Source organism: Budorcas taxicolor, chromosome 15 (genome assembly GCF_023091745.1).
Source record: "Budorcas taxicolor isolate Tak-1 chromosome 15, Takin1.1, whole genome shotgun sequence".
NCBI classification, from domain to species: domain Eukaryota; kingdom Metazoa; phylum Chordata; class Mammalia; order Artiodactyla; family Bovidae; genus Budorcas; species Budorcas taxicolor.
This window is the reverse complement of record NC_068924.1, coordinates 49,607,495-49,633,627: the sequence shown is the minus strand read 5'-3', so window position 1 is coordinate 49,633,627 and position 26,133 is coordinate 49,607,495. Positions and strand designations below refer to the sequence as shown.

The window sequence follows — 26,133 nt, the reverse complement described above, 5'->3', positions numbered from 1 at the left end:
CCATGCACAGAGGAGCCTGGTGAGCTACAGTCTGTGGAGTCACAAACAGTTGGACATGACCAAGAGACTCACACACACACACACACACACACACACACACACACTAGGTTTGTCATAGCTTTCCATCCAAGAATCAATTGTCTTCTAATTTCATACCTGCAGTCATCATCTGCAGTGATTTTAGACCCAAGAAAAGAAAATCTGTTGCTGCTTCCACCTTTTCCCCTTCTATTTGCCATGAAGTGATGGGACTGGATGCCATGATATTAGTTTTTTTTAATATTGAATTTTAAAGGTAACCTTTTCACTCTCCTCTTTCACCCTCATCAAGAGGCTCTTTAGTTCCTCTTCATTTTCTGCCATTAACATGATATCATCTGCATATCTCAGGTTGTTGATATTTCTCCTGGTAATCTTGATTCCAGCTTGTAAATCATCCAACCCAGCACTTCATATGATGTACTCTGCGTAGACGTTAAATAAACAGGGTGACAATATACAGCCTTGTTGTACTCCTTTCTCAGTTTTGAACCAGTCTGTTGTTTCATATAGTTTATTCCACTTATTTATTCGTATACAGTTTGCATATGGCCAACAGTTGGGTGACATGTTGTCCAACATCTGAATGGCCCCTACCTGCCTCCTTTCTGTTTATACCCCTTCCCTCCAGTAAGCTTTACTCAGATGCAGAGCTCTCTCTCACATCCTCAGGGGCCAGCCTTGCCCCTCCCCAGACCTTCTGTGCCCTGACCTCTCAGACTCAGGCAACCCCATGTTTATAAACATTAGCCTTTCCCTTCACCTCCTTGGGCTTGCCTATAAATACACTAGCTCTGAGTTTTGGATACCTCCCAGGAGGTAATGAGAGAAGGGGCCAGCTGAGGAATTGGCCAGCAGCTCTGGGAGGAGCTTTCTGGTAGTGTGAGCCTCTGCAGGTGGCAGGATTCCTCCTTCAGAGTGGCCAAGGACTTGTGGGTGCAGAAACTAGCATTTAATAGATGTACTTGCTACTTGCTATGTCTGAGGTGTGCGTAGAAGGTTAGATTCACCCTAGGGCCTTGTCCTGGTCTGGCTCATTAATTCAGACCCATCTTCTTTCCCCTATCCCCTCAGGTTTGCCAGACAAAGAATTTCCGTCACCTAGAATCCTGCTTCCTGTAGACCAAAAAGGAAGACAAGGTGTGTCCAGGGTTGAGAAAGGGAAATGAAAAGAGGGGCATCCCAAGGAGTTCCCTGGTGGCCTAGGGGTTATGATTTAGACATGCATTGCGGTGGGCCAGGTTTAATCCCTGGTCAGGGAGCTGAGATCCCACAAACCAAAGAGCATAAACAAAAAGGAAGAGAGGCAGTCCAAAAAACCAGACTGCTTGTCAAAAACCACAGAAGATCAAGACAAGTTCTTTTGTTCCCTTCCAGTGAGACTGGCCCCCCCTTAGCTCTCCAAGATCAGAAATCAGGAGTCACTCTCCTGCTCTCCATTACTGTGAAACCTGCACCTCACCTACATATCCCGATGCCTCTCCCCCAGAGGGCCCTGAGTGCTGAGAGCTGCTGGAACAGAAGATACTATACCATACTGTCTGGACAAATAGGCCTGCCGGGACACAACACGGGGCCAGACCTGTTGGTATCAGGGTTTTCTCCTCTCTCCATCCTCTGGCTTTGGGGAATTGCTTCACTTATCCTGAGGCCTAGCACCCCAAGAAAGACCCCAAGAGATGGAGTCAAATCTAGTCATTGAACAGTGGTCTGGAATGAAGTGGAAAGTCCTCCGGATCACATGGCCGGTCAACGCTGGAGTTGGGACCCAGACTCCCTACTCTGGGTATCTCTCCTTGCTCCTTAGGTGAGTCTCCATGCTCATCTGAAAGTATCAATAAGGAGATACTCCCTGAGGCCAGGGATGCTGAATGCAGGACCAAACCCTGTGGGAAGGCACTTGTTCCAGCTTGAATCCTTGATTTCGCTCTGGATTAAGGGATTCCCTTTTTCATGGGAAGAGCTCTGGCCCAGAGCACCCTGAGCAGAAGCTAGTATTCCTGAGCCTAGAGGAGATATCCAGAAATAGATGGGAGAGTGTCACATTTCTGAGCAGCTGTGTAGGAGAGGCACAGGGGGTGTGGAATTTGACAGTATAAAAAAGAAACCTGCCCTCTTCCTCCCCCGGTGACTGTCACTGGAGACCAACACCAGCTTCCTCACCACAGAGAAAGTCTAGGTAAGGGGCACACTACCCTCCTCCTGGGTACTTGGCAAAAAAAGCTGTTTCTGAAACAGGAAATTTGGGCTGTTAGTGGTAGAGTCATAGCAACCATTAGGAAAAGTTTCAGGAAACCTTTTATCTTTGTCTGTTCAGGCTGCTATAACAAAAATACAACAAAGTGGGTAACTTATCAACAACAAACATTTATTTTTAACAGTTCTGGAGGCTGGAGGCTGAAAGTTTGAGATCTGGGTGCCACCCTGGTAAGATGAAGGCCTTTTCCTGGTTCATAGCCAGCACCTCCCCACTGGGTCCTCACAGGTTGGAAGCTGCTAGGGAGCTCTGTGGGGTCTTTTATTACAAGAACAAAATTCCAGTCATTAGGGCTCATGAACTAATGGACCAATGATTTCCCCATGACTCACCTTCTAATACCATCACATCAGGCATTAGGGTTCCAGTATTTGAATTTTGGGGTGACACATTCAGACTTTTGCACATTGGATGGAGAACTTTGGGATACTTAGGAAGGTTTGAGGCCATTGGTTAATTTGGGGATTTTGAAGAAGGGATTTGGAGCTACATCCCCAGTATGGAATGTTCATCACAGGCCTGGATGAGGGGAAACCGACAAGTGCCCTGAGCAGGAGGACAGGAAGAACAGAAGGGCAGCAGCTGGGAGAGGAAAAGGGGTTGCCAGTGCCTTCACTTCCTGGCCTTCCAGGCCCTTCCCAACACTCTGATCCCCACACCAAACATGAAATTTGATGTCATCACAGTGCAGCATCGCCCGACATCCTGGTTGGAGACATGGCTGCTAGGTCTGGGTCTGAAACCACCTTCTTGCTTTTCCAGGCTCTTCAAAGCCTCCCTTCTTCATATGGAGGCCACATGGTCCCAGGACTCCTAAGTGGCAGGTCTTGAACTTTCAGATCCTTGTTTCTAAGAGCCAGAATCCCCAAGAGGCCAAGAGCAGGGTCTGCCAGGAGAGCAGAGAGAAGTCCCTCTTGGAGAGTGAGTCTGCTTGTCCTCCTGCTAGAGAGAGAAGAAAAGGCAGTGAATGGTCAGCAGGGCCAGGGGAGTCAAAGCAAGGAAGAGAGGGGCAGGAGGGTGACTCACTTGGCACAGACTCACATCTCGGCCTCTTCCTCCCTGCAACAGACAGCACTGTGAGGCCTCCATGTAGACAAACCCTCACACCCCAAACTTCCCTTCCCACCAAGCCCTGGCAAAGCCACCCCCCATCTCAATCCCGCTTTCCCTTCTCCCAAATATACTTCTGACTTCCATTCCTCCTCCTTCTTCCAAGAAATCTTCCCCATTTGCCTTTCCATCCCTGCCCCACCCTGGCCCCAATCACTTGGCCCCTTTCTCAGCACTGGGGAATAGCATCCGTGTGTCCTGTCAGCCCCACTACACCCAGAGCCTCCTGAGATCTGAAGCCGCACTCCTGCCACTTTCCTCTGCTTAGCATCCTCCTTAACCAGGCATTTTGGTCTGTTAGACTGTATAGCAGAAGAAAATTTTGAGGACACTTAGAGAATCATCTGAGAATATTCACACATGCAGTAAACACCTATAGGGCCTTGTCTGAGTGGCTGAACCTGAATCACAAAGAAAATAACTTCAACTAACTTCTGGCCTTCAACTTCCCCATTAATCAATCACGTGGGTCTCTTGAAAGGCCCTGGACATTTAAATCAACCAGGGATCTCCTGCCAGTCTTGCTTCCCTCATGCATGGCTCACCACCCAGATAGGCGCAGTTAAAGTGGCTGCAGATGTGATCGGTGCTGGAGAGAGTCACCAGGCTGTGGGTTTCATTCTTGAAGAAATCAGTAACCACGAAGACTTCATGTGGGGGGATCAGCACCTCACGCTCCTCAGGAAAGACAGATAGGTCCTGGATCAGGGCCCCAAAGCAAGTCCTTAGGGAGAAGAAGGTGGTATTACCAAAACTGCGGGCCACTGCCTCACTCAGGGAGCTGGAGGCAAACTGGCCAAAGCGGATAGAGTCCCACAGCCTCTTGGGTTCAAAGCGAATTGTGCGCACGCCTCGGAACACCATCTGCCCGGGTTCCCTGCTGCAGCCCCCACCACCCTGCAGCAGCTGCAGGGCCCGGGTCAGGTAGAAATGCAGGGCCTTGAAGTGGAACTGGTTCATGTAGGACTCCCAGGAGCCACCGCCTGTCCGCACAGCCTCGTTCAGCTTCTGGTGCAAAGTGTTGGATGAGTTGGTATAGAGCACAATGGCGATTCCATGCTCGGTTTTGAAGCCTGGAGGCAGGCTGAGCCCTGGACTTTTTTGCTCCCAGTACTTCTCAGCTGTCTCCCAGGCAACCCGCAGCCAGGTATGGTGGGCCATCTCCCTCTGTAGCAGAGGGACTGCCACGTCCTCCATCTCTTCCGAGCAGCCCACATAGGAATCATCAAAAGTGTCTGGAGCCAGATCCAGGTCCTTGGAGGTAATACCCTGGGCATATAGAGAAAAGAAAGAGAGGAGCCACACAGGAAAGCATGTAAATTCAGGGTACTGAACAGAGGTCCTGTGGGCAGATCAGTTCAGAAACACAGAATATCATTTTTATGCTCAAACATCTAGAGTGTGAAATTTGTCAAGAGCTCAAAAACTTAAGTAATAGGCACTGAAGTCAGACAGATACGGGTTCAGTCCTGAATTCTCCAGCTACTGACTGTGAGATCTTGGGCAAGTTTCTTAACTTTTCTGGGCTTCAGGTTCTCCTCCTATACACTGAGGATACTTCCTGACTCCACAGGGTTATTGTCAGGACTGCGTATAGATCCTCACTGTGTACTAACTAAGAGGAGTCATCTATCATTAGAGAGGTTCCTGCACGTGGTGGGACGTGGGGCTGGATGACCTCCAAGCACATTTCTGGCTCTGAGACTCACTGTGCAGATGACATACAAATATGCACTCAATCTCCAATGACCTGACCCCATGCCCAGCCTCAGACTCCTTCCCTCTCCCACACGGGCGTGTAGACACCACACCAGGGCCCTGTCAGCGCTGAGACTCAGTCCTCTCCTGCTCTAGAAGCCTGTATCCTCCAACCTGGGGTGGGAGTGGGGAGGAGGTCAAGCCCTGGTCTGGGAGGGGCTGCAGGAGGGTCGTACACAGGTAACCCTAAGGAGAGTGTGCAGGCTGGGCCCCGGGTGGAAGATGGGAAGTGAGAGGAGGAAGCTAGAGGCTGCCCGAGGGAGGAGGGTATGAAGGCAGGAGGGTCACAGGAGGACCAGTGGGTGGAGGTGGGGTTCTGGGAGATGGAGTGGGAACTTGGGGCTCCCTGAAGTGATCCTGAGAGGAAGAGGGTTCAGAGGATGGCATCCTAGCAGCATCCCTGGGAGGGAGCTTTGAGGAGTCAGGCCCTGGGTTTCCCCCCGCCACAAGTGTTCCCTTTGCTGCAGCAGAAGGCTCTCCCCACTTACCTGCCCATGGCTGCCCAGGCTGTGGAGGCTGAGGCAGCTGAGGGTGATCAGTAGAGCAGCCAGCATTATCCTCAGACACTTGGAGAGTGAGATCCAGCTGAGGGCGGGACCAGAGATGGTGGATTCTCAGTTTTGCTGGGATGGTGACAGAAACTTGGAGCCTTTCTTCTCTGGTGTGAGGGGTCCCTGGCCCAGGACTTGGCCAGGCAGGGCATGGGCAGGTCTAAGGGTGTGTCTAAGTGAGTGGGTGCGGTTTAGATTATAACATCCCCCACCTCCACCCCAGCACAACCTTAGTCTCTGTGCCCGCCACCCGGTTGGTTCCCGGAGTGCTTAGAGCCATCTGCACAGGAATGATAAAGGCAGGGGTAGGGCTTGAGGAGGGGAGGTGATTTGGCTCTACTTAGAGTCAGGAGGGGCCTGGAGTCAGAGACCCAACTGGAGGCGGCCCAGGCCTGTTAGAAAGAGGAGTCAGCTCTAACTCTAGGATGGAACTGTTTCTTTGACTTGCTTTTTGTTGCTTCAGTTTCTATAATTATACATGAAATCCTGCCTCAGAGAACCCTGCTCCTCACCCTGACTATTAAACTAAAGTACCTCTGTCAGCTCACAGAAAAATAATCTAACCCCCATGCCAGTGAATGGCTGCAAAAAAAGAAGAGATTAACATATCCTTTCCATAGGCTGGGCATTTCCTCTGAGATGTTTTGTAAAACTCAGGACCCTTTTTACCTTACTTCTGTCCAGGCTCTCCCTCTCTGTTTTACCTTTTTACTTCATTCCTCACCTCTCTTTCTCTGCCCTAAAAAAAAAGCCCTGGCAATACAGACCCCTATAAGATAGTCAGTTGAGACATTAGTCTGCCATTTTCTTGGTCAGCTGCCTTTCCACATTAAGTCGTATCCCTTGTCTCAGCACTTCCTTTCTCAGTTTATTTATTGAGCTGTTGGGTGGCTAGCAGAGCGACCTTGGATTTGGTAGCAGGCCAAGAGCAGGAAGGACCGCTGAAAGTTCTGGGCGGCAGCCCCGGGCGTCTGCTCAGGAGTGCAGTGTCTCCTGTCCCATGTGTCCCGCAGATCTGCCAAGTCCACGGCTAACTATAGCCCCCCTACCCAGGCAGTGACCCGACACCTCCCTTCCCTAACAACAGACATCCTGTGGGAGCAGGGCCGAGAGCTATAACTCCCCTTCCCTTGGACTGCGAGGCCTTTCTCCAGGACCTTCCTTGTCTCCTAGCAAGACCAAGGCTGCAGCAAGAGAACTGTGAAAAATGTCTTTCCCTTGGGCAATCTGTGACTGCCGCGGCCCAGCCTCCACACCAGAAGTCTGAGGGGACCAAGAGAGTTATACCTGCTGAGAGTTCACCTCTTGTGTGCTCCTTGATTTGCATACAATTTGCATATGGCCAACTCCTTGGGTCACTTGTACTCCAGCATTTGAGGGGCCCCCACCCTTCTCCTTTCTCTTTAAGCCCCTTCCCTTCAGTAAGCCTTACCCAGATGCAGAGCTCTCTCTCACATCCTCAGGGGCTGGCCTCGCCCCTCCCCAGACCCTCAGTCCCTTAACTCTCAGACTCAGGTGACCTATGTTTATGAACACTAGCCTTTCCCCTCACCTCCCTGGGCTTGCCTATAAATACCCTAGCTCTGTGTTTTGGATACCCCCTGGGAGGTAAAGGCAGAAGGGACCAGTGAAGAATCAGTCAGCAGCTCTGGGAAGAGCTTTCTGGCAGTATGAGCTTCTGGGGGTCAGGGTTCCTCTTTCACAGTGGCCAAGGACCTGAGGGTCCAGAATCCAGGATTTAAGAGATGTGCGTGCCACCTGCTGTGTCTGAGAAGGGTGCAGAAAGTTAAACTCACCCCGGGGACTTGTCCTGCTCTGGCTCATTAATTTAGTCCTATCTTTGTTCCCCCAACCCCTTAGGTTGCTAGACAAATAAAAAATTTCACCTAGAATCCCATTTCCTCCAGAAATTCTTCCTGTAGATCAAAAAGGAAGATAAACTGTGTCCAGGCTTAGGGGAGGGTAGGGAGGGAGGTGAAAAGAGGCATATCCCAGGAAGTTCCCTGGTGCCATAGTGGTCAGGGTTTCAGGCTTTCACTGCTGTGGCCCAGGTTCAGTCCTTGGTCAGGGAACTGGAATCCCACAAACCATGAAGCATGACCAAATGAAGAAGAAGAGAGGTAGTCCCCAAACCGGACTGCTTCTCAGGCAGACACAACACATCCAGACAAGTTCTTTCATCCCCTTCTAATTTAGACTGGCTTCCCCAAAGCACTCCAAGATCAGAAAATCAGGAGTCACTCTGCTGTTCTCCGTTATTGTGCAACAGCAACTCATCTACTTATCCTGCCTGCCTCTCCCCCTAGAGGGTCCTGAGCACTGACAGTTGCAGGAACAGAAGATACTATACTATACTGTCTGGACAAATAGGCCTGCAGGGACACAACACGGGACCAGATCTGCTGGTATCAGCGTTTTCTCCTCTCTCCATTCTCCGGCTTTGGGGAATTGCTTCACTTATCCTGAGACCTGGCACCCCAAGAAAGACTCCAAGAGATGGATTCAAATCTAGTAATTGAACAGTGGTCTAGAGTGAAGTGGGAAGTCCTCCAAGATCACATGACCAAGAACACTGCAGCTGGGACTCAGACTCTCTACCCAGAAATCTCTCCTTATTCCTCAAGTGAGTCTCCATCACCTAAGAGGATCAATACAGAGATACTCCCTGAGGCCCAGGATGCTGAATGCAGGAGCAAACCTAATTAGGAGACAGTTGTTCCAGCCTGGAACTTTGATTTCTCTCTGGGTTCAGGGATTCGCTTTTTTCATGGGAAGAGCTCTGGCCCAGAGCACCCTGAGCAGAGGCTAGTATTCCTGAGCCTAGAAGAGATACCCAGAAATAGATGGGAGAGTGTCACATTTCTGAGCAGCTGTGTGGGAAAGGTACAAGGGGTGGTATAAAAGAGAAACCTGCCCTCCCCCTCCCCTGGAGGCTGTCACTGGAGACCAACACCAGCTTCCAAGCCCCGGAGAAAGTCTAGGTAAGGGGCATACAACCCTCCTCCTGGGCACTGGGCACAGAAAGCTGTTTCCGAAATGCAAACTTTGGGGTGTTATTGGTAGAGTTATAGCAATCATTAAGAAAAGGTTCAAGAAACCTTTTATCTTTGTCTGTTCAGACTGCTATAACAAAAATACCACAGACTGGGTATCTTATCAACAACAAATATATACATAAAAGAGTCTGGGAGGCTGAAAGTCTGAGATCAGGGTGCTAGCCTGGTCAGATGACGGCTCTATTCCTGGTCATAGCCAGCACTTCCCCACTGGGCCCTCTCAAGTTGGAAAAGCTAGGGAGCTCTGTGGGGTGTCTTTTATAGGAACAGCAATCCCAAGTCATGAGGGCTCATGAATTATGAACTAATGACCTCCCAAAGGCCCCACCTTCTAATACCATCACATCAGGCAGTAGGGTTCCAACCTATGAATTTTGGGCAGACACCAACATGCAGACCATTGCATATTTGAAAAAGAGGTCTGAGATACTAAGGGAGGCTGAGGCCATTGGGAAACTTGGGGATTTCTAGGGAGGGATTTGGAGTCCCAGTCCCTGTAGGGCTTCCCAGATGGTGCTGGTGGTGAAACTCCCTCTGCCAATGCAGGAGACCCAGGGTCGTGGGTTAAATCCCTGCATTGAGAACATCCCCTGGAGTAGGAAATGGCAACCTGCTCCAGTATTCTTGCCTGGGAAACTTCATGGACAGAGAAGCCTGACAGGCTATAGTCTATGAGGTTGCAAAGAGTTGGACAGGACTGAGCAACTGAGCACAGGTTTAGGTCACAGCTTTAATGCTTTTGGCCCAAAAACCATTTCAAAACTTCTAGGGAGTTCACACAAAACAAGGCTAAAGTAAACTAGAAAACACCCCCAGTAGGGGATGTTCATCATGCGCCTGGATGAGGGGAAACCGACAAGAGAGGTGCCCTGAGCAGGATGAAGGAAGGACAGAAGGGCAGCATCTGGGAGAGGAAAAGGGGTTGCCAGTGCCTCCACTTCCTGACTTCCCAGGCCCTCCCTGCCACTCTGGCCCCCACACCATTGCCCCAGAACTGGTCACTAGGCCATCAATCCACCTGCTCTGCAGGGGTCTCCGTTATTAGCGACACCCAGAAAGCCTCTCAGACTTTCAGCAAACATGCCAGGAGGCCTCATGTGTGCCTGGCCTTGGGCTGAGCCCTGGGGACACAGAGTGGGTCATACCTGGTCCTGCCCTCAAGGAACTCACAGGCCAGGAGGGGAGGCAGACTCAGAAGGCAGCACAGTATGATCAGTGACAGAGGAAAGCGCAGTGATTCAGGAGGCCAGAGGAGTCGGAGGGCTTCCTGGAGGAGGTGGCCCCTGAGCTAGTCCTGGAAGAGTGGGTAGCAGGAGAAGGGCAGCCCCAGCACGTGGAGGGAAGCAGCAGCACCTCATCTGGGACTTCGTTCTGTGCCATCCATGTGAAGCAAGGGTGGAAGAGCACGAGGCTGAAGAGGTTGGGGAGGGCCAGGTCACAGAGGGCTCCAGATGCCAGCACTCTGTCCTGAGCCTAGGAGGGAAGTTTTGTTTTGTTATATTGCCTTTTTTTTCTTTCTCATAGTGTTCTCATCCCTTCCCTCATAATTTTAATGTCTGTATTTTGAGACGTTTCTCCCAGTCAGGTTTGGCACAGAGGGTTCTGAAGCAGGTGAGGAACATCATCAGCTGTGCTCCAGACTCATTGTGCTCCCTGCTCCAGGGGAGCGTGGAATTGCAGGGGCGACAGTGGAGGCAGGGACACCAGGGAGGAGCCAGGGGCTGACTGGAGCCTTGGTGGGAGGGGTGGTGATGGGGAAAGGGAAGGACCATGCAAGGTGAACTCATTCTGTGCACAGCACTCCTGGGTGACCAATTCAGTGTTCGATGAGTGAATGGAAAGCCAGTTTACCATCTTGGGTGACTGGATGAGTATCAAGGATGGCAGATTACATGACTCTTTCCTGATGGAAAATTCAGAGGAACTACCTTGGGCTGGATGAAGCCCAAAGGGAAATTCATCACAAGGATCCCAGGGTACTTCTCGGTACCCAAAGGCCAGACGTGAAGAGTCTCTGGAAACCCAAAGAAGGGCCTCACTCTGCCTGTGCTGTGGCTTGAAGCCACTCTCTCTGCTCCTCAGCGCTCCCTTCTTCTTTCCCTGGGGCCTCATCTCTCCTGACTTCAGTACACCTGTGATCCTCAAACGTCTCTTGATGTCCATTCTGCTCCCTCTCAGACATTGGCCCCTGCAGATGAACTGAACTGTCCTATGTTTACACAGGACAAACTGAACTATGTGATCACTTATTCAGTACATTTTTAATTGATCATCTATGTGTTGAGATGAGCAAGATGAGAATTCAAAGTGTAGTCTGCTTTCCTCTGTATTTCCAGCTTAGAGCATGGGAACCTGAGTGTGAGCCATGATTTCCCCCATCTCATCTCCTAAATCTCATCAGATACCATGCCCAGTAAATTGTACATAGTGAGGTAGGGTCCACTCTCCCTACCAATACCTTAGGCCACATGATTCAGTGTCCTCAGTCTGACTTCACAATTCTCTTTCCCTATTCTAAGCCTCTGAAATCTTTGATTTCGGTGTTTCTGAAGGACAGAGACAGGGCAATGGAGAGGCAGTGAGAGAGGCAGTTGGCTTCATGTTTTCGCTGCATGAACATTTTGCTGTGGGCCGCAAAATCTCAGTGGCATGTAAACATTTATTCTCATGCTCCTGGGCCTGCAGGTAGATGGGCTAAAGTGAGCTTGGATGGGCAGCTCTGCCTCAGGCTGCCAGCCTGCCTCAGCTGGCTGCCTCCTTGTTGTAGGCTGGGCCCACATCTGCCCTTCTGGGGCCCAGGCTGGAGGAACAGTTCTGGGCTATGTTCTGATGGTCTCTGACCCCAAAAGAAGCCCTTCTCTCTGGTTTGGGTTCCCTGCAAAGCAGACCTAGAGGCAAGGACTTGGGTGTAGTGATCTTATTTGTAAGGTGGTCTCAGGAACTACAAATAAAGGAGTGGCAAAGTGAGACAGAGAAGAGAGACAAGCACCCTTGCAAAAAGTGTGTGACCACTGTGGTCAGCTAGGTCTCTCTGGGGACCCTCTGTGGACTAGGGAATCTGATGTTCCACCCTCACTGGGTGAGAGTTGTTCCTGGGAACATTAAATCTCCTGCACTTTGGGGCTGCCCTGAGCAAGCTCCCAGGGTGATGCAGAAAGCCTTGGACACAGGAATATATGGAGCGCTAGAGGTGGGGAGCTGCCAGACGCTTGAGAATTGTTCATTGCTCACGTGTTTCAGGGAGAAGGTGATGACACCCACTCCAGTACTCTTGCCTGGCAAAGCCCATGGATGGAGGAGCCTGGTAGGCTGCAGTCCATGGGGTCGCTAGGAGTCGGACACAACAGAGACTTCACTTTCACTTTCCACTTTCATGCATTGGAGAAGGAAATGGCAACCCACTCCAGTGTTCTTGCCTGGAGAATCCCAGGGACGGGGGAGCCTGGTGGGCTGCCGTCTATGGGGTCGCACAGAGTGGGACACGACTGAAATGACTTAGCAGCATGTGTTTCAACCTGAAGATGAGCTGAGGCAATACTATGAATCAGCAGTGGCAGGCATACTCTTTTATATTAAATCCATCTATTATTAAGAATATCAAATCCCAGGAAGGACTCTGAGTGTCTCACTTAGGTTGTGTGTCCAAACGTGAACCAATCACAACGACCAGGGCATTAGAGTGCCAGTTTGGGGGTCTAATGCTCCCCTCATGAGGCTACAGAGTTAGGAAAGCCCCCAGTGAACCCATGGACTGGAATTTCCATAAGAAGAGGATCTATTATAGAAGTTCAGGTTCCTTTGGTGGATTCCAAAAGACCACAGAGTTCAAGCAGCTTTTTGCTGCTGTATACTCTGCCCATTCACATTCTATCCTGGAACGAGGGAGCCGTATCTCAGGCTCTAGTCCCCACTGTGATGCCATTTTCAATTCTATCTTCTCCGTGTCTCCTCTAGACAGCCCAGCATTTAAACCCACTCCTGCTGCAAATGTGTCTTCATCAGGCTCTTTGGCTTCTTATAACATACATCACACGCTACTTGAAATTCCTCACTCCAGCTGCATCTCCACCTCAAAAGAGTTTCCAGTAGCAGGGATATGGGTTTTGTTTTTGTTTTGTGATCACAGTTTTATTCTCAGCTCCTGGCGCATTACAGGATGCTCAAGAATTTTCTGTTGAGAGGCTTCCTTGGTGGCTCAGTGGTACAGGATCCACCTGCCAATGCAGAAGACATGGGTTTGATCCCTGATCTGGGAAGATCCTGGATCCCTGATCGTATGGTGCACAAGGCAACTAAGCCCGTGCAGCACAAGTACTGACCCTGCGCTCTGGAGGCTGGGTACAGCCACTACTGAAGCCCTGGTGCCCGAGAGCCTGCGCTCCACAAGGAAGACACTGCAGTGAGAAGCCTGCATCCTGTAAGTTGGGAGCATCCCCCGCTCGCCGCAAGGAGAGAAGAGCCTGTGCAGCAACGGAGACCCAGCACAGCCAAACAGAAACTAATCAATTAAGTTACTACTGTTTTGAAAAGAATTTTGTTGAATGAATGAGTAAGCAGGCTTTGACGGAGGGAAGATAAGGAGTTCAGTTTGGAACATGTTCAATTTGATGAAAACGTGCTGTTAACTCCCTTGCCCAGAGAGGCTCACACCTCAATTTAAACTGTGAATTGGCAGTGATACGATCTTAGATTGGGAAACATAAAATTATAGCCATAGAACATTCCCATGTCCTAGGGTCACTGATCTACCAAAACTTAGGCCCCACCAAGAGGGGATCAGGGAGCAGGGATGGTTCACCTAAGCAAGACTAGGGAGGGTGTGCATCCACCCTGAGAGTTGTGTAAGGTCTGTGTGAAGGCACACAGATCTATCTTCTGAGAACTTTCCGTTTTCATCAGCTCTCCAAAGATAAAAAACTACTAACTATATTATGGTTTGGATAAAAGAGGGAAAACAGAAATACCTAAGCATCTGCTGATATGCGCCTGAAGTATCTCTGCCAGGATGATGGGAAATGGGAACACTAGTGCCTCTGGGGAGAGGGGATGGGGTTGAGGAATCAGAGAGAAGGACATTTCACTGCATGCCTTGTGGACTATACACTATGAAAAATGAAAATGTACTACCTTTTTGAAACTTAAAGCTTAATAATATTAAAAAATAAAGCTATGGGGGTTCCCTGGCAGTCCAGTGTTAGGACACTGCAGTTTCACTGCTGAGGGCCCGGGGTTCCATCCCAAGTTGGGGAATTTACCTCTCGGCTCACTAGCACAATGAATCATAACATTTTTTATTTATTTATTTTTCCATACCTCACGGCTTGTGATTCATCCTGTTAGTGAGCCAAGAGGTAAATTAGATAGATACCATTTGCACCCACCAATTAAATGGAAATTAAGAGATTCATAATGGGCAGTGTTGGCAAAGACTTGGAGAAAAGGGCACTTTTGTCCACTGTTGGTGGGAAGTGAAGAGGGACATTTTGGATGGCAACTTGGCAGTGGCTATCTAAAGGAACACTATTCAGATCCTTTAAATATCACCTTGCTATCTTTCCTTTCAAAACATGCAGACAAGTAGATAAGGATTTATATACACAACTGATCACTGCAATATCACGTGTAATATCAAAGACTGAGGAAAAAACACGAAGTGACCGTCAATAAGGAAATGGTTAAATAAATTATGGAGTAACTCTACTATGAAATCCCATGCTGCCATTAAAACAAACAAGGTAGATATGACATATGACATGGAAGGAAATTTATGGAACATTGTTTCCTTTGAAAATGTGGTAGAACCTGCATGTGTAATCATGTTTCCTTTTTCTTTTTGAAAAAGTGACAGTAAGAAAACCAAAACTAGGCTGCACTCAGAAAACTATGTGTGTATAATACTTAAATATTATATTATTTGTATGTACATCAAAAAAAGGTCGTGAAGGGTCCCATTACCAGGAAAACAGAAGGCCTGGGTAATAGTGCAAAGGGGACGTGGAGGGAGAAGAAGAAATGGGGGCCTTGGGCGTTGTGATTCATTCGTATACAATGAGCATGCGTTACTTGGTAATAAACAGAAATAAAGAAGCACCACCAACTTGGAAACTGTTCCAATCTTGACCCAAAGCTGGAACACCTTCCTGGAGCCCTGCTCTGAGCCTGTCCCTGAGGTTCTGCTGTGGCCTCACCAGCTGACCACTCCTGGATCTGCCCTGTTCCAGCCTCAGGTCCCCATGAGGGGAAGCCCGGACCTCTCACTGTGGGAGTCAAGCTCCTTCAGGACTGACCCCAAGCTTTCCAACATTCCTACCCTGCACCTGCCACATTAGAAAAGTGTCTTTCACTCTTTACATCGTGAGAGTTCCTACCTCCAGTACCTTTCCTGTTCCCATTCCTGCCGCCCCTACCATCTTTCCCTCTCCAGACTCCAGTCTTTTCTCTCCCACCTCCATTGACTTAAGCCTTATTCTCCTCTTTATCCCGTAAGACCCTAGTCACATGTTCCTCCTCCAGGAAGTCTCCTATGTTCCTTCCAGCAAGAAGGGGCCTCTCTCTTCTGAGCCTCCATTTCTATGCTGTGACCTTGTGCCAAGCAGTGTAAGTGACCCAGACCAGGTATCAATCCATGTTTTTCTGTTTGTTTGTTTATGCATTTAGGCCACGCTGGTCTTACTCGTGGCACACAGGGTCCTCCACCTTCACTGTGGCCCGTGGGATCTTTCTAGTTGCAGCACGTGAACTCTCAGTTGCAGCAGGTAGGATCTAGTTCCCTGACCAGGGATCAAGCCAGGGCCCCCTACATTGGGGGAGTGGAGTCTTAGCCACTAGACCACCAGGAAGTTCCAATTCCTCCTTATTGAACTGTGCAGATTCTCTTTTTCCAGGTGAGGAAACTGAGGCCTAGAGAGTGACTTGAGCAGGGTCATCTCCAACATGCAGAGCCCTGCCATGATGTCTCTGCTGCTTGTGTCCATGGGCCTCATGGAAGCACTTCAGGTACGGTCATCCTCTGCTGTCCCCAACCCCCAGCTGCTGGCTTCTGAACCCTGCTGGATGCTTCCTTTGGGGATGGCTCAGTCTGAGGGGACAGCCCTGGAGCCCAGTCTCAGGGCATCTATTGCTGGTAGTTCCCAATCCCCTTTCCCTCCAGGCTTCCCTTGTGGCTCAGCTGGTAAACAATCTGCCTACAATGTGGGAGACCTGGGTTCAAAAGATCACCTGGAGAAGGCAAAGGCTACCCCCTCGAGTATTCTGGCCTGGAGAAGTCCTTGGACAGTACACTCCATGGGGTTGCAAAGAGCTGGACACGACTAGTGACTTTCACTTCACTTCCCCTCCAAGTGTGTTTGGGGCCCTTCATCTCTCTCAGCTCAGTGGAGGAGGGGAGCTGGATAGCAGGGCTCCTGTTCTCCAGGGGCCTAACCTCTCAATCCTTGCTGCTCCCCCTCTCGCAGGCCCAGAGCCACCCCGTCATACGACGAGACCTCCTCTCTCGAGAAATGCCCCTAGACATGGCCCTGGCCTCCTTTGATGACCAGTATGCTGGCTGTGCCGCAGCCATGGTGGCTGCTCTCCCAGAACTCAACCGCACAGAGTTCCAGGCCAACAAAGTGTATGCTGATGGCTGGGCGCAGGCAAGCAGCCAGTGGCGGGAGCGCCAGGCCTGGGGGCCCGAGTGGGGGGTCAGCCCTACCCGTGTGGGCGCCCCCCTGGGCTTCCGAGAAGAGCACGGGGTGGCCCTCCTGGCTTACACGGCCAACAGCCCCTTGCACAAAGAATTCAACGCAGCTGTGCGTGAGGCAGGTCGCTCCCGGGCCCACTACCTCCAGCACTTCTCCTTCAAGACACTCCACTTCCTGCTGACCGAAGCCCTGCAGCTGCTGAGCAGCGGCCAGCGTCCACCCCAGTGCCACCAGGTGTTCCGAGGAGTGCAGGGCCTGCGCTTCCGGCCGGCGGGGCCTGGTGCTACCGTCAGGCTGGGGGGCTTTGCCTCTGCGTCCCTGCAGAATGCTGCGGCCCAGCACTTTGGGGAAGACACCTTCTTTGGCATCTGGACCTGCCTTGGGGCCCCAATCAAGGGCTACTCCTTCTTCCCTGGGGAGGAGGAAGTGCTGATCCCTCCCTTTGAGACCTTCCAGGTGATCAACGCCAGCAGGCCAGCCCAGGGCCCCTCCCGCATCTTCCTCCGGGCCGTGGGCAAGCGCAGCACATACAACTGCGAGTACATCAAAGGTGAGCAGGGCACGTGCCAGCCAGCAGCTGTGCACAAGGTGGGCTTCCCCGTCCCATTTTCAGGGGCCACACACACAGTCTAAGCCAGAGCTGGCCACTTGCCTGCTGGGAGACGGAAGAGGGTTTTCTGACCAGCACAGGTGTTTTTGGCCACGTGAGGGCCAAACAGACTTGATCAGGCTTCTCTCCCAGATGAAAGCTGTTGCCAGAAATGAGTGTGGGTCCCCACCATGTTTTCTGAGAGGACTGTGTCTTTTTGACTGAGCAGAAACCCTGGGCTGTGCATGTACTGGGTCAAGTTGACAGTGAGGTGGTGAGACAGCATTTGGGTGCCCTCCCCCTAAGTTCCAGTTTGGGTTCTGGCAGTTTGGGTTCTCGGGTGTTTTCCTCTCCACCATCCCAGGACCAGGCAGAGGAGTAATCATGAGGATGGGCCCAGGTCCTTAGTCAGAAGGGGCTGTGGGCTGCTGGTCCTGGTTGAGGAATGCCAGGCAGGCTGTTGGCTGGATCCACCAACCACTCCTCAAGTGGGAGTAGGTCCATTGTGGCTTCAGATCCCACCCTGGACAGCATCATGAGCACACATGTCGATGGAAGGTGACAAAGACTGACAAAGAACATAAACTAGCTCCTCCTTGGCTGGGACAAGACAGGGGAGAAGGAGCGGTGGGTGGGGCCTGGAGGCAAAGTTACAGGCCAACGGAGGAGGAGAGCCCAGATCACCCTGGCTTTGAGGGCTGGGGCCTTCCTGGCCCTGCTGCTCGTGAGTCTAGTCAAACCCAGGCAAGGGTGGTCCCACTGTAAGGAAGCAGAATGAGGGGAAAAGGCACCAGTTTCTCCGAGAGCTAGTTAGGGAGGTTCTCTGGGGTCCCTTTGTGTCCTGAGGTCTATGGAGCCTTTGATTCTTTGCTGTTTCCTTCCTGCAGACAAGCAGTGCAAGTCTCAGCGCTGCCGTCTAGATAACTCAGGTAAGGGCTGCAGGCATCGGCAGGACTCTGTTCAGAGATGAGCTGACTGCTCTGGGTCTGGGACCCTCTCCTGGGTGAACATCCCCCTTATATGAAAAACAACCCTCTTTTAATAAAAAAAAAAAATTAGACTTTCTTAAGCAGACACCTGTGGGGGTTGCTAACCTTTCCCACAGAGTGTGTATGTGGGTGGTAGGGGGCAAGCTGACACACCTGCTCCCCTCCACCCGGGCCTGGGGCTGGCCCCTCCTTCACAGGAGGTCACTGATCAGACCCCAGAGAGCTCCAGGCTGCACTGAGCAGACAGTGGGAAGGGCCACAAAGGCCTCCCCAGGCCTTCTCCTCCTTCTGCTGGGGAGCCCTCTGTCTATAACTGTGCTCAGAACTCCCTCAGACTGCCTCCCAAGGTCAAGGTCAGGTCATGGGTGCTGGAGACCTGGGCTTTAACCCAGGCTCTGCCCCAACTCTGTGACCAATTTTTCCTCTTTGAACCTCAGTTTCCCTATCTGTATCATAAGCATATTGGACTACATGGTCCCCAGATTCTCTGTGGCCATGATTCGACTCTTCTCTTCTCTAACACTTGCTGGGCCAGGGCTTGCCTGAGGCATCACCTCTCCAGGTGGGAACAGGGTTATTCCCAGGGAAGAAATCATAGCTGCTCCTCACCCTGGGGTCCTGCCTTCTCCCTCAAGGCTTTCAGAACAGTGGGCAGGAAGGAGCCTCAGCCTCCACTTTGCTCCCACCCTTCTCATGACACAATACCACTCGGGGTTCTGGGCACATGAGTCCTCACTGCGACCCAATGGTGCAGATACTGTCATCACCCCTGTTCCATGGATGAGAGAGGCACAGAGAGGTGAGGCAAGCGGCTCCACACACAGACCTAGCGAGGGATGGGGCCCAGACAGCCTGGCCCTGGAGCCCAACTCTGAACCACCACACCAGGCTGGCCCCCGCCTCACGTTATTCTTACTGTGCAATAATCAACTGGAAGGAGGTGGGACAGGAAACACTGCCCTCGTTACATAACCAAGTGAGGCCCAGAGACAGAAGTGACTTGCTCCAGATGACAGAGTCATCTGTGGCAGAGTCAAGACCAGCCAAGTCTCCAGCTTCCAACCCGACTTGAGTTCTGATAATATCATTTCAGGCACTGAGAAAGTTTAGGATTCCCCCTCCCCATCCCCAACTCCTCTCCACCAGTGCCTCTTCCACCAGAGTCTGGGCAGAGGAGCAAAGATCAGCATCACCAGATTTCACTCAGATCTCTACCCCACTTCATCCCACCCTGCAGTGCCTCAGTTGTGTCAACAGGCGGCTGGGGCATAAACTTAATGACCTCTGGGAAGGGAACTGGGACTCTCCTTATCTCTTCATCTCTGTCTACCTTTCTCCCCAAATTCTTCCTCACTTTGTCCCTGAATCTCTCTGCCTCTGTTTTCCCTGCAGCCGTGGGTCAGAGCCCTCTTTCTGCAGTCTGGTCCCTTCTACTGCTGCTCTGGTTCCTTGTTGGGGAAGTCTTTCCAGAGCGTCCGGGACTCCTCTAATCCATGAGCCACTGAACAGCTCTGCCTGTAGCCTCTGCCCAACATGAGGATGTCAGCCACACGCGTGCTCTGAGGGTGGCCAAGATCTGGGGTAACTCCTTCTGCAGGAAACTCTGGGACCTTCTCTGGTGGTTGCCGGGCCTGATAGCAGGAAGAAGAAAATGTGGGGACTGAGCCTCTCTCAGGGGTCTAGGAGTCAGATGCTGAAGAGAGGTGGGGGGACTGCAGGACAGGTAATCACTCAGCTGGAGATAGATTATAGAAGTTGGGGAGAAAAGTACTTGGCCGTGGTATTCACTGATGTTACTCAAATGCCTCCCATGTGCACCTGGACAGCTCTTCGCTCTTCCAGGAAGCCTTCTCTGACCTCTCCTCCTTGCTAGGTTAGGGGCACTGCCTCTGGTCTCCCATCTCCAACTATGAGCTTCTGAGGGCAGGGACTGTGTCCAAGGTACACAGGTGGTACCAGAAAACACGTGGAAGTCAGAAAGGATCAAACACCTTGTGAATGGCTGGTCTTTGTCCTGCCCCCACCTTCGGCACTGTCAAGCTCTCTGGATGCCACTGTGTGACGCTCACACAGTGAGAACGTGGATGGCCTGGACCTAAATCCAGAGAGGAGAGAGCAGGGAAACAGCAGAGAGACCTTTAGGGATCTCAATCAAGTGCCAATCATTTTCTTATCAGCAAAGATGTAATTTCCACTCTGATTCATGGGTCCTCAGGTCCCTAAGAGGCTGAATTACCAACTTGCACCACCAAGAGCCTAAGGGTAAGACAGGTCACGGAGGAGATGCGAGGCACACATTACTTTATTATGAGTTGGAGCTTTGGGTCCAAGTCCTTATGTGGCCTCCTGCTGTGGAGAGTGGACCAGGAACCCTGAATCCTCAGTCACCTTCTCTGAGCCCCTAGACAGGGTCAGGCTAGACCAAGTCTCTGTAACAGCAGCCACAGAGGAAGGAAAAGAAGACAGGAAATGGGGCAGTGGTGTCATGCCTGCACGCTCCCCACTCAAAGTGCCTAAACTCAGCACCGAAGTCCAGTTCTGTCCCTCCCAAACTGCACTTTGATCTTGACCCTTCTCAGAGTTCCTCCTCTGCAGGAATCAGGGGAGCAGCAAGCTCTGATTTCCCTTAGAGGTTAAGAGTATGGAGATGATGAATATTCCTGGCCTGTGAAGTGAGTAGTCCTGAAGAGAGGATGTCCCAGGCTCCTAGGCCCAGTGGAGAGACGCTGGGTGGCCTGAGGGTCGACCACCACCTGGCCTGGCTGATCCATCCCCATCTGGAGCTGCTGTGGCTGCAGCAGACCCCCGGGACTCACAGGGCCCGCACCAGCACCAGAAGGCTCATGATCAGAGCCATGGAGAAGAAGATGCCCAGGAAGAAACGGTCCATGACCCGGGCCAGGCGCTTCCAGTCCTCATGGCGGCGCTGGGCAGCCCGGTGGCTGTGGAAGGCGTTGGCGATGGTGGCCACATGACGCAGCAGGGCTTCCTGATGGCACAGACACCGGGGCTCATGGCAGGGACCTGCTGGGGGGCCAGTGCCTCTGTCAGGAGGCTGGGGACTGGGGGATGACTCAGGTGGTCTAGACTGCCCACAGGGCTCCCCTCGTTCCCGCACACACAGGCCCCGTGCCAGGCATCCGAGCAGGAGGGCCCGAGCCCAGGCTGGCACAGGGCGGGCACTGGGGCCACAGTAATGCAGGTTCATGATCAGGATGGTGAGCGCCGTGGAGAAGGTGACCATGGTCATGGTGGCCATGTAGTACTTTCCTGCAAAAGAGAGAAACGGAGCTGAGGCCCCAGGTAAGAGCTCAGGCGCCAGAGCTCCCCAGCTGCTGAACACAAGGAGGAATGAGCTCATCCCCCACCAGGCTCTCAGGACCCTGAACGCAAAACGGAAGAAAGTGGGAAGGAGGGAAGGGCCAACATCTCCCCTCCCACATCCCCACATCTGGTTCTCAGAAGCTTCCTGCTCCCTGGTTGCCGCCCTCACTGCTAAAGCCTGGACTCACCCACAGTCCCCTGAAAGTCACACTCTTAAATAGAACCACCATGACCTGGGCAAGTTACAATAGAACCTTCCTGGTGGATTCCCAGGTAGCACTAGTGGTAAAGAACCCCCTGCCAATGCTGGAGACATAAGAGACTCCAGTTCGATCCCAGGTTGGGAAGATTTCCAGGAGGATGCCATGGCAACCCACTCCAGTATTCTTGCCTGGAGAGTCTCATGGAGAGAGGAGTCTGGCAGGCTACAGTCACACAGAGTCGGACACGACTGAAGTGACTTAGCACGCATGCACACAGGTCTGTGGTGCTGCTCCCCGGAGTTAATAAATGTCAAGCGTTCAAGAGAATGACTGGCATGCAGTGAGTACTTAAGACATTTTGCCTATTATTCTAATACTGGGGAATGTGGATCATCCTCCAACAAGTCCTTGAGTAAAGACCAACTCCTGGACTTCCCTGGTGGCACAAATGGATAAGAATCCACCAGCAAATGAAGAGGACAGGGGTTCCATCCCTGGTCCAGGAAGATTCCACATTCTGCCGAGCAACTAAGCCCGTGTGCCACAACTACTGAAATCTGCGTGCTCCAGGCCCGCAACAAAGAGGGGCCTCCACTCTCCACAACTAGAGAAAGCCCTCATGCACCAGTGAAGACCCAGCACAGACATAAATAAATAAAATTAAAAAACCAAAAAAGACCAACTCCTTCCTCCTCCCCTACAAGTGAGGGGAGGGCTATTTTCACTGGAAGGGGCCTATCTCTTCCCCCTCCATCTCAGAACGACGCAGGACCACCAAGATGCTCAGCGGGGCCCCTCGGTTGACCCAGACCAGTCTGGCTACGGCCCCCACACCTGCGGAGGGCCTCATGCGCCAGCCCCCGGGGTGGGGGGCAAGCTCCCCGCCAGCCCCTCCCTGGCCACCCTGGGGCCCTCGGAGCCCACCGATGAGCGGCACGCTCTCTGCCGGTGGCATGCTCTCGGCCAGGATCAGCTGGAAGACGGTGAGCGCCAGCAGCACGGTGACGCCCAGCGACACCTTCTCGCCCGAGTCCGCGGGCAGGTGGAAGGCGAGCGGCGCCAGCAGCGAGATGAGCACGCAGGGCAGCAGCAGGTTGCACACGTAGGCGGCGGCGCGGCGGCGCAGCAGCAGTGTGAAGGTCACGTCCGGGTAGGGCTCGGAGCAGCAGCCATAGGTGAGCACGCGCCGCCGGGCTGGCATGCCCAGCACGCGCCACTCCACGTTCTCCACGAAGTCGGCCAGGCTGGCGGCGGCGCCGTGCGGCCGAACGTCCAGCTGGTGCCCGCCGTGTGTCCACGAGCCGAAGGTCAGGCCGCAGCGCTGCGCGTCGAACGGGAAGGCCGACACGTCCACGCGGCAGGAGCTGCGCGTGATGGCCGGCGCGTCCCAGCGCACAGCGCCGTCGTGCCGCAGGACCACGTTGGTGCTGGCCGAGGCCGGGGCCTGCGCGTCCGCCCTGCGGGCAGGGGTTGGGGTTGGGGGCTCCCTGAGGCGCCGCGGGGTTGGATGTCGGGGCTGACCCTTGGAGGGGGTGCAACTCCAACCCTCTGGGGGACTCACAGAGGGCCCTCTGTGTGTTTGGAGGCCTAATGGGGCCAGGGCCTGCAGGGCCCAGAACGAGACAGGTCTAGCCCTAAAGGGGACGTGGGGTGCACGGTAACTTTTCTTGGGTGCCATCTGCAAAGTGCCTGGAGGGGCCCTGGGGAAAATGTACGGACTCAGGCCCGGAAGGGTGAAATGTGAGATACAGAGGTATGTTTGCCCCAGAACCCTGGCTGTGAGGGATATAGAACTAGTCCTGAACCACACAGAGGGTTCCTGGGAGACATTCAGCCTGGGTTGGCTTGGGGTTGCTATCAAGGGACTGTGAGGTCCCTCCAGTAGGTCGTTGCCATGAGCTGTGGTGTCAGGAAGCCCTACTGCACCACACAGCCACCACTGCCGACACCTTCCTGGCAGTTTCGAAGGCTCCCAGGGCAAAGCTTACTGGGCACCCTAGAGTCAGGTTTGGTATGGGGGATGGGGAAATAAGTGCATCCTCAGAGCCAAGGGCATCTCTTGGGTGGAGGGGAGGGACCCAGGCAGGCAGTACTTGTTATAGAGTACGATGTCCGGCCTCCACACGAGACTGCTGGGGATGCGGATGGCATCCAGACCACCATAGGCGTCAGGGTCCCATCGTAGGTAGGCGTCTGTCCACTCCTGTCGGATCCACAGGTACAGGGTCAGCACCTGATTCCGCTCATCCTGATTGGGGGCAGAGGGCAGGCGTAGATGTGGACACATGTCTGTGCACACCCTCCTTTGTGTGTGCACACTCAACTGCAGCGCTCTGGTCAGCACCCCCAGACCTGACTTGCCCACACAATCCAGTCCCCACAGTCTTGCTGTGTGACCTTGGCAGGCCCTTCTCCTTTGGGCCTGAGTTTCATCAGCAGTTACATGCTAGTCAGGAACTCGAGTGTGCAAGTATTGGGCACATTGTGGATACCCAATGGTTAATAGCCAGCACTTGGTAGCTGTTATATTAATGTTTCCAGGAAAGAATTGTTTGGAGAGCAATCCTAGTCTCCCACCCCCCATTCCTTTTTTTTTTTTCTAACCTCACCATGCAGCATGCAGGATCTTAGTTTTCTGACCAGAGACAGAATCCACGCTCTGCTGCAGTGGAAGCTTGGAGTTTTAACCACTGAACCGCTGGGGAAGTTCCTCGTCCCCCGTTCCTTCCTCCTCCCACCCTTCCAGCACACCCTGTGGTTGTAGAGCAACGCACCATATCGATGATCTGGGACAGTGTCACCTCCAGGGTTACATTCAGGGCCTGGTCTGTGTCTGCCACAGGTCTCAGGGCACTGGTGTAGTTGGCAAAGAGGTCTCGGAACAGCTTGTGTGCCAGCCTGCCCTTGGCTCCCAAGCACTCTGGAGGACCAGTAAGAAGGGGTGTCCACAGAGGCCGAGGAGCAGGGGCCTCGGCTCACACCCTCTACTCTCCACAAGACTGAGGCCCTGTCAGTGCCTTCTCTGTCTCACAGCTGTCTAACTGTCCCTGCTCTCCGTCTCTAGTTCTTCCCTGCCTGCCTCCGGGGACAGATGCAATGAGGTTGTAGTGTGAATAGTTACTGTCTTCCGAAGCAAGGCTGATGAGTTTCTTCTTCACCTGCCCCTTCCTAAGGACCCGGATTCTGCTTGCCCGGCCACAGATGCTGGAGGGGCCCCATTAGACCACAAGAGTCCCAGGCGCCACATAGCATGGGGGAATGTTAGTTCCCGACCAGGGATCAAACCCATGGCCCCTGCATTGGAAGCGCTGTCTTAACCACTGGACCACTAGGGAAGCTCCTGAGATATCAAGCTTTTAAAGAGACAAATTCAGCTAGATCAGTAGCTGCTTGAAAGAAAGTGAAAGTGTTAGTTGCTCAGTCGTGTCCAACTCTTTGCGACCCTGTGAACTTTTTAGCCTGCCAGGCTCCTCTGTCTATGGGATTCTCCAGGCAAGAATACTGGAGTGGGTTGCCATTCCCTTCTCCAGGGGATCTGTCTTCCCGACCCAGGGCTGGAACCTGGGTCTCCTGCATTGCAGGCAGATTGTTTACTGTCTGAGCCATGGCTCCCCAGGCCTGCTAGATAAAGCCCCAACTCATCCTTCACAATCTGGTCTGCCTGGCTTTTCCCTCCCTATCCCTGGGAGCGCCCCCCTCAACTGCTCCCACCCCAGCTAGGCAAGCCCCATCTTGCCCTCTTCAGCTCCCACTCTTCCAAACTCGCCAAATGGAGCATTTTCCCAGCACAGGAATGAAGAGAGAGCGCGTGGAGAGAGAGATTTGGGGAGGATGGGAAGAACAGCAATGCCCAGAGAAGCCAGGACCGGTCTACTGAGCTTCATACCTGGAAGGAGTGGGAGCAGGAGCAGAAGGCCCAGGCTGGAGACAGAGAGGCCGAGGCTGAGGTGGTGGCTCCTGGGGCCCATGGCCTTGCCACAGCCAGAGGAGGGGCAGATCTCTGGGAGTGAGCCTCCTGGCTTGACCTGTGGCAGTGCCAGGCCCTGCTGGCAAGCGTGGCGTGGACAATCCCTGGAAGTCAGAAGGAAGACTGGGATCTCTGTTAGCCTCCAGGGAGCCCTGCGGCCCTTCCAGCTACCTCACCCTCCTATTGTACCGGCCCTGGAATTTAAGTACTTAGGCCTTGGCGTCTGCTGTTTCTCCTTCTCTGCTGGCCTCTGCCTCTCCTGGCCTCTGCCCTATTCTCTGCCCCCTAAACCGTCTGTGTCTTGCTCTCCGTCCCTCTGTAACTCTTTCTTGGTCTCTGCCGCCCTGACCCTGGTCTTCCTCTTTCCACTTTCTCTTCTTTTCTCCTACCTCTGTTTCAGCCCCCTGGACTTCCTTAAGGCCTTCCCCTCACCTGACGCTGGGTGAGCCTGGTGCATTCTCAGCAGTACCGGGCCGGGACTCTGTCCCTCCGAGGCACAGGACAGCAGGCCCGACCCCCTTTTCCTTTCATTAGCTTAATTACAGAGTTGGGACACCGGTGTCCATGGGAACAGAGCAACTGAAACTGACACCTCAGGTAACTGGGAC

General features: G+C 52.7%; 3 protein-coding genes across 5 annotated transcripts; 1 reads left to right on the top strand and 2 right to left on the bottom strand.

The window, feature by feature from the left end:
• Window positions 1–2,429: 2,429 nt before the first annotated feature.
• On the top strand, window positions 2,430–19,801 carry ART1 (ADP-ribosyltransferase 1). Of its 3 annotated transcripts, XM_052652816.1 has the most exons (6): window positions 8,649–8,696; window positions 15,429–15,526; window positions 15,656–15,767; window positions 16,226–17,003; window positions 17,930–17,971; window positions 19,424–19,801. In XM_052652816.1, the coding sequence occupies exons 3-6, from the start codon at window positions 15,705–15,707 to the stop codon at window positions 19,519–19,521; spliced, it is 981 nt and encodes a 326-aa protein (XP_052508776.1). In that variant the 5' UTR covers window positions 8,649–8,696; window positions 15,429–15,526; window positions 15,656–15,704; the 3' UTR covers window positions 19,522–19,801. The 3 variants fall into 3 exon arrangements, with proteins under 3 accessions (XP_052508779.1, XP_052508778.1, XP_052508776.1); XM_052652819.1 differs by lacking the exons at window positions 8,649–8,696; window positions 15,429–15,526 and adding an exon at window positions 2,430–2,466; XM_052652818.1 differs by lacking the exon at window positions 15,429–15,526 and having other exon boundaries at window positions 8,645–8,696.
• Window positions 3,132–5,718, bottom strand: LOC128060418 (ecto-ADP-ribosyltransferase 5-like). The gene is made up of 4 exons (XM_052652824.1): window positions 5,653–5,718; window positions 3,952–4,675; window positions 3,323–3,355; window positions 3,132–3,238 (listed from the first exon to the last, which is right to left on the bottom strand). Exons 1-4 carry the CDS (start codon window positions 5,716–5,718, stop codon window positions 3,132–3,134), a joined length of 930 nt encoding a protein of 309 aa, XP_052508784.1.
• A 1,042-nt stretch (window positions 19,802–20,843) lies between the features above and the next one.
• On the bottom strand, window positions 20,844–25,526 carry CHRNA10 (cholinergic receptor nicotinic alpha 10 subunit). Its single transcript, XM_052652815.1, has 5 exons — window positions 25,445–25,526; window positions 24,333–24,478; window positions 23,652–23,806; window positions 22,483–23,015; window positions 20,844–21,301 (listed from the first exon to the last, which is right to left on the bottom strand). Exons 1-5 carry the CDS (start codon window positions 25,524–25,526, stop codon window positions 20,844–20,846), a joined length of 1,374 nt encoding a protein of 457 aa, XP_052508775.1.
• Between the last annotated feature and the right edge of the window lie 607 nt (window positions 25,527–26,133).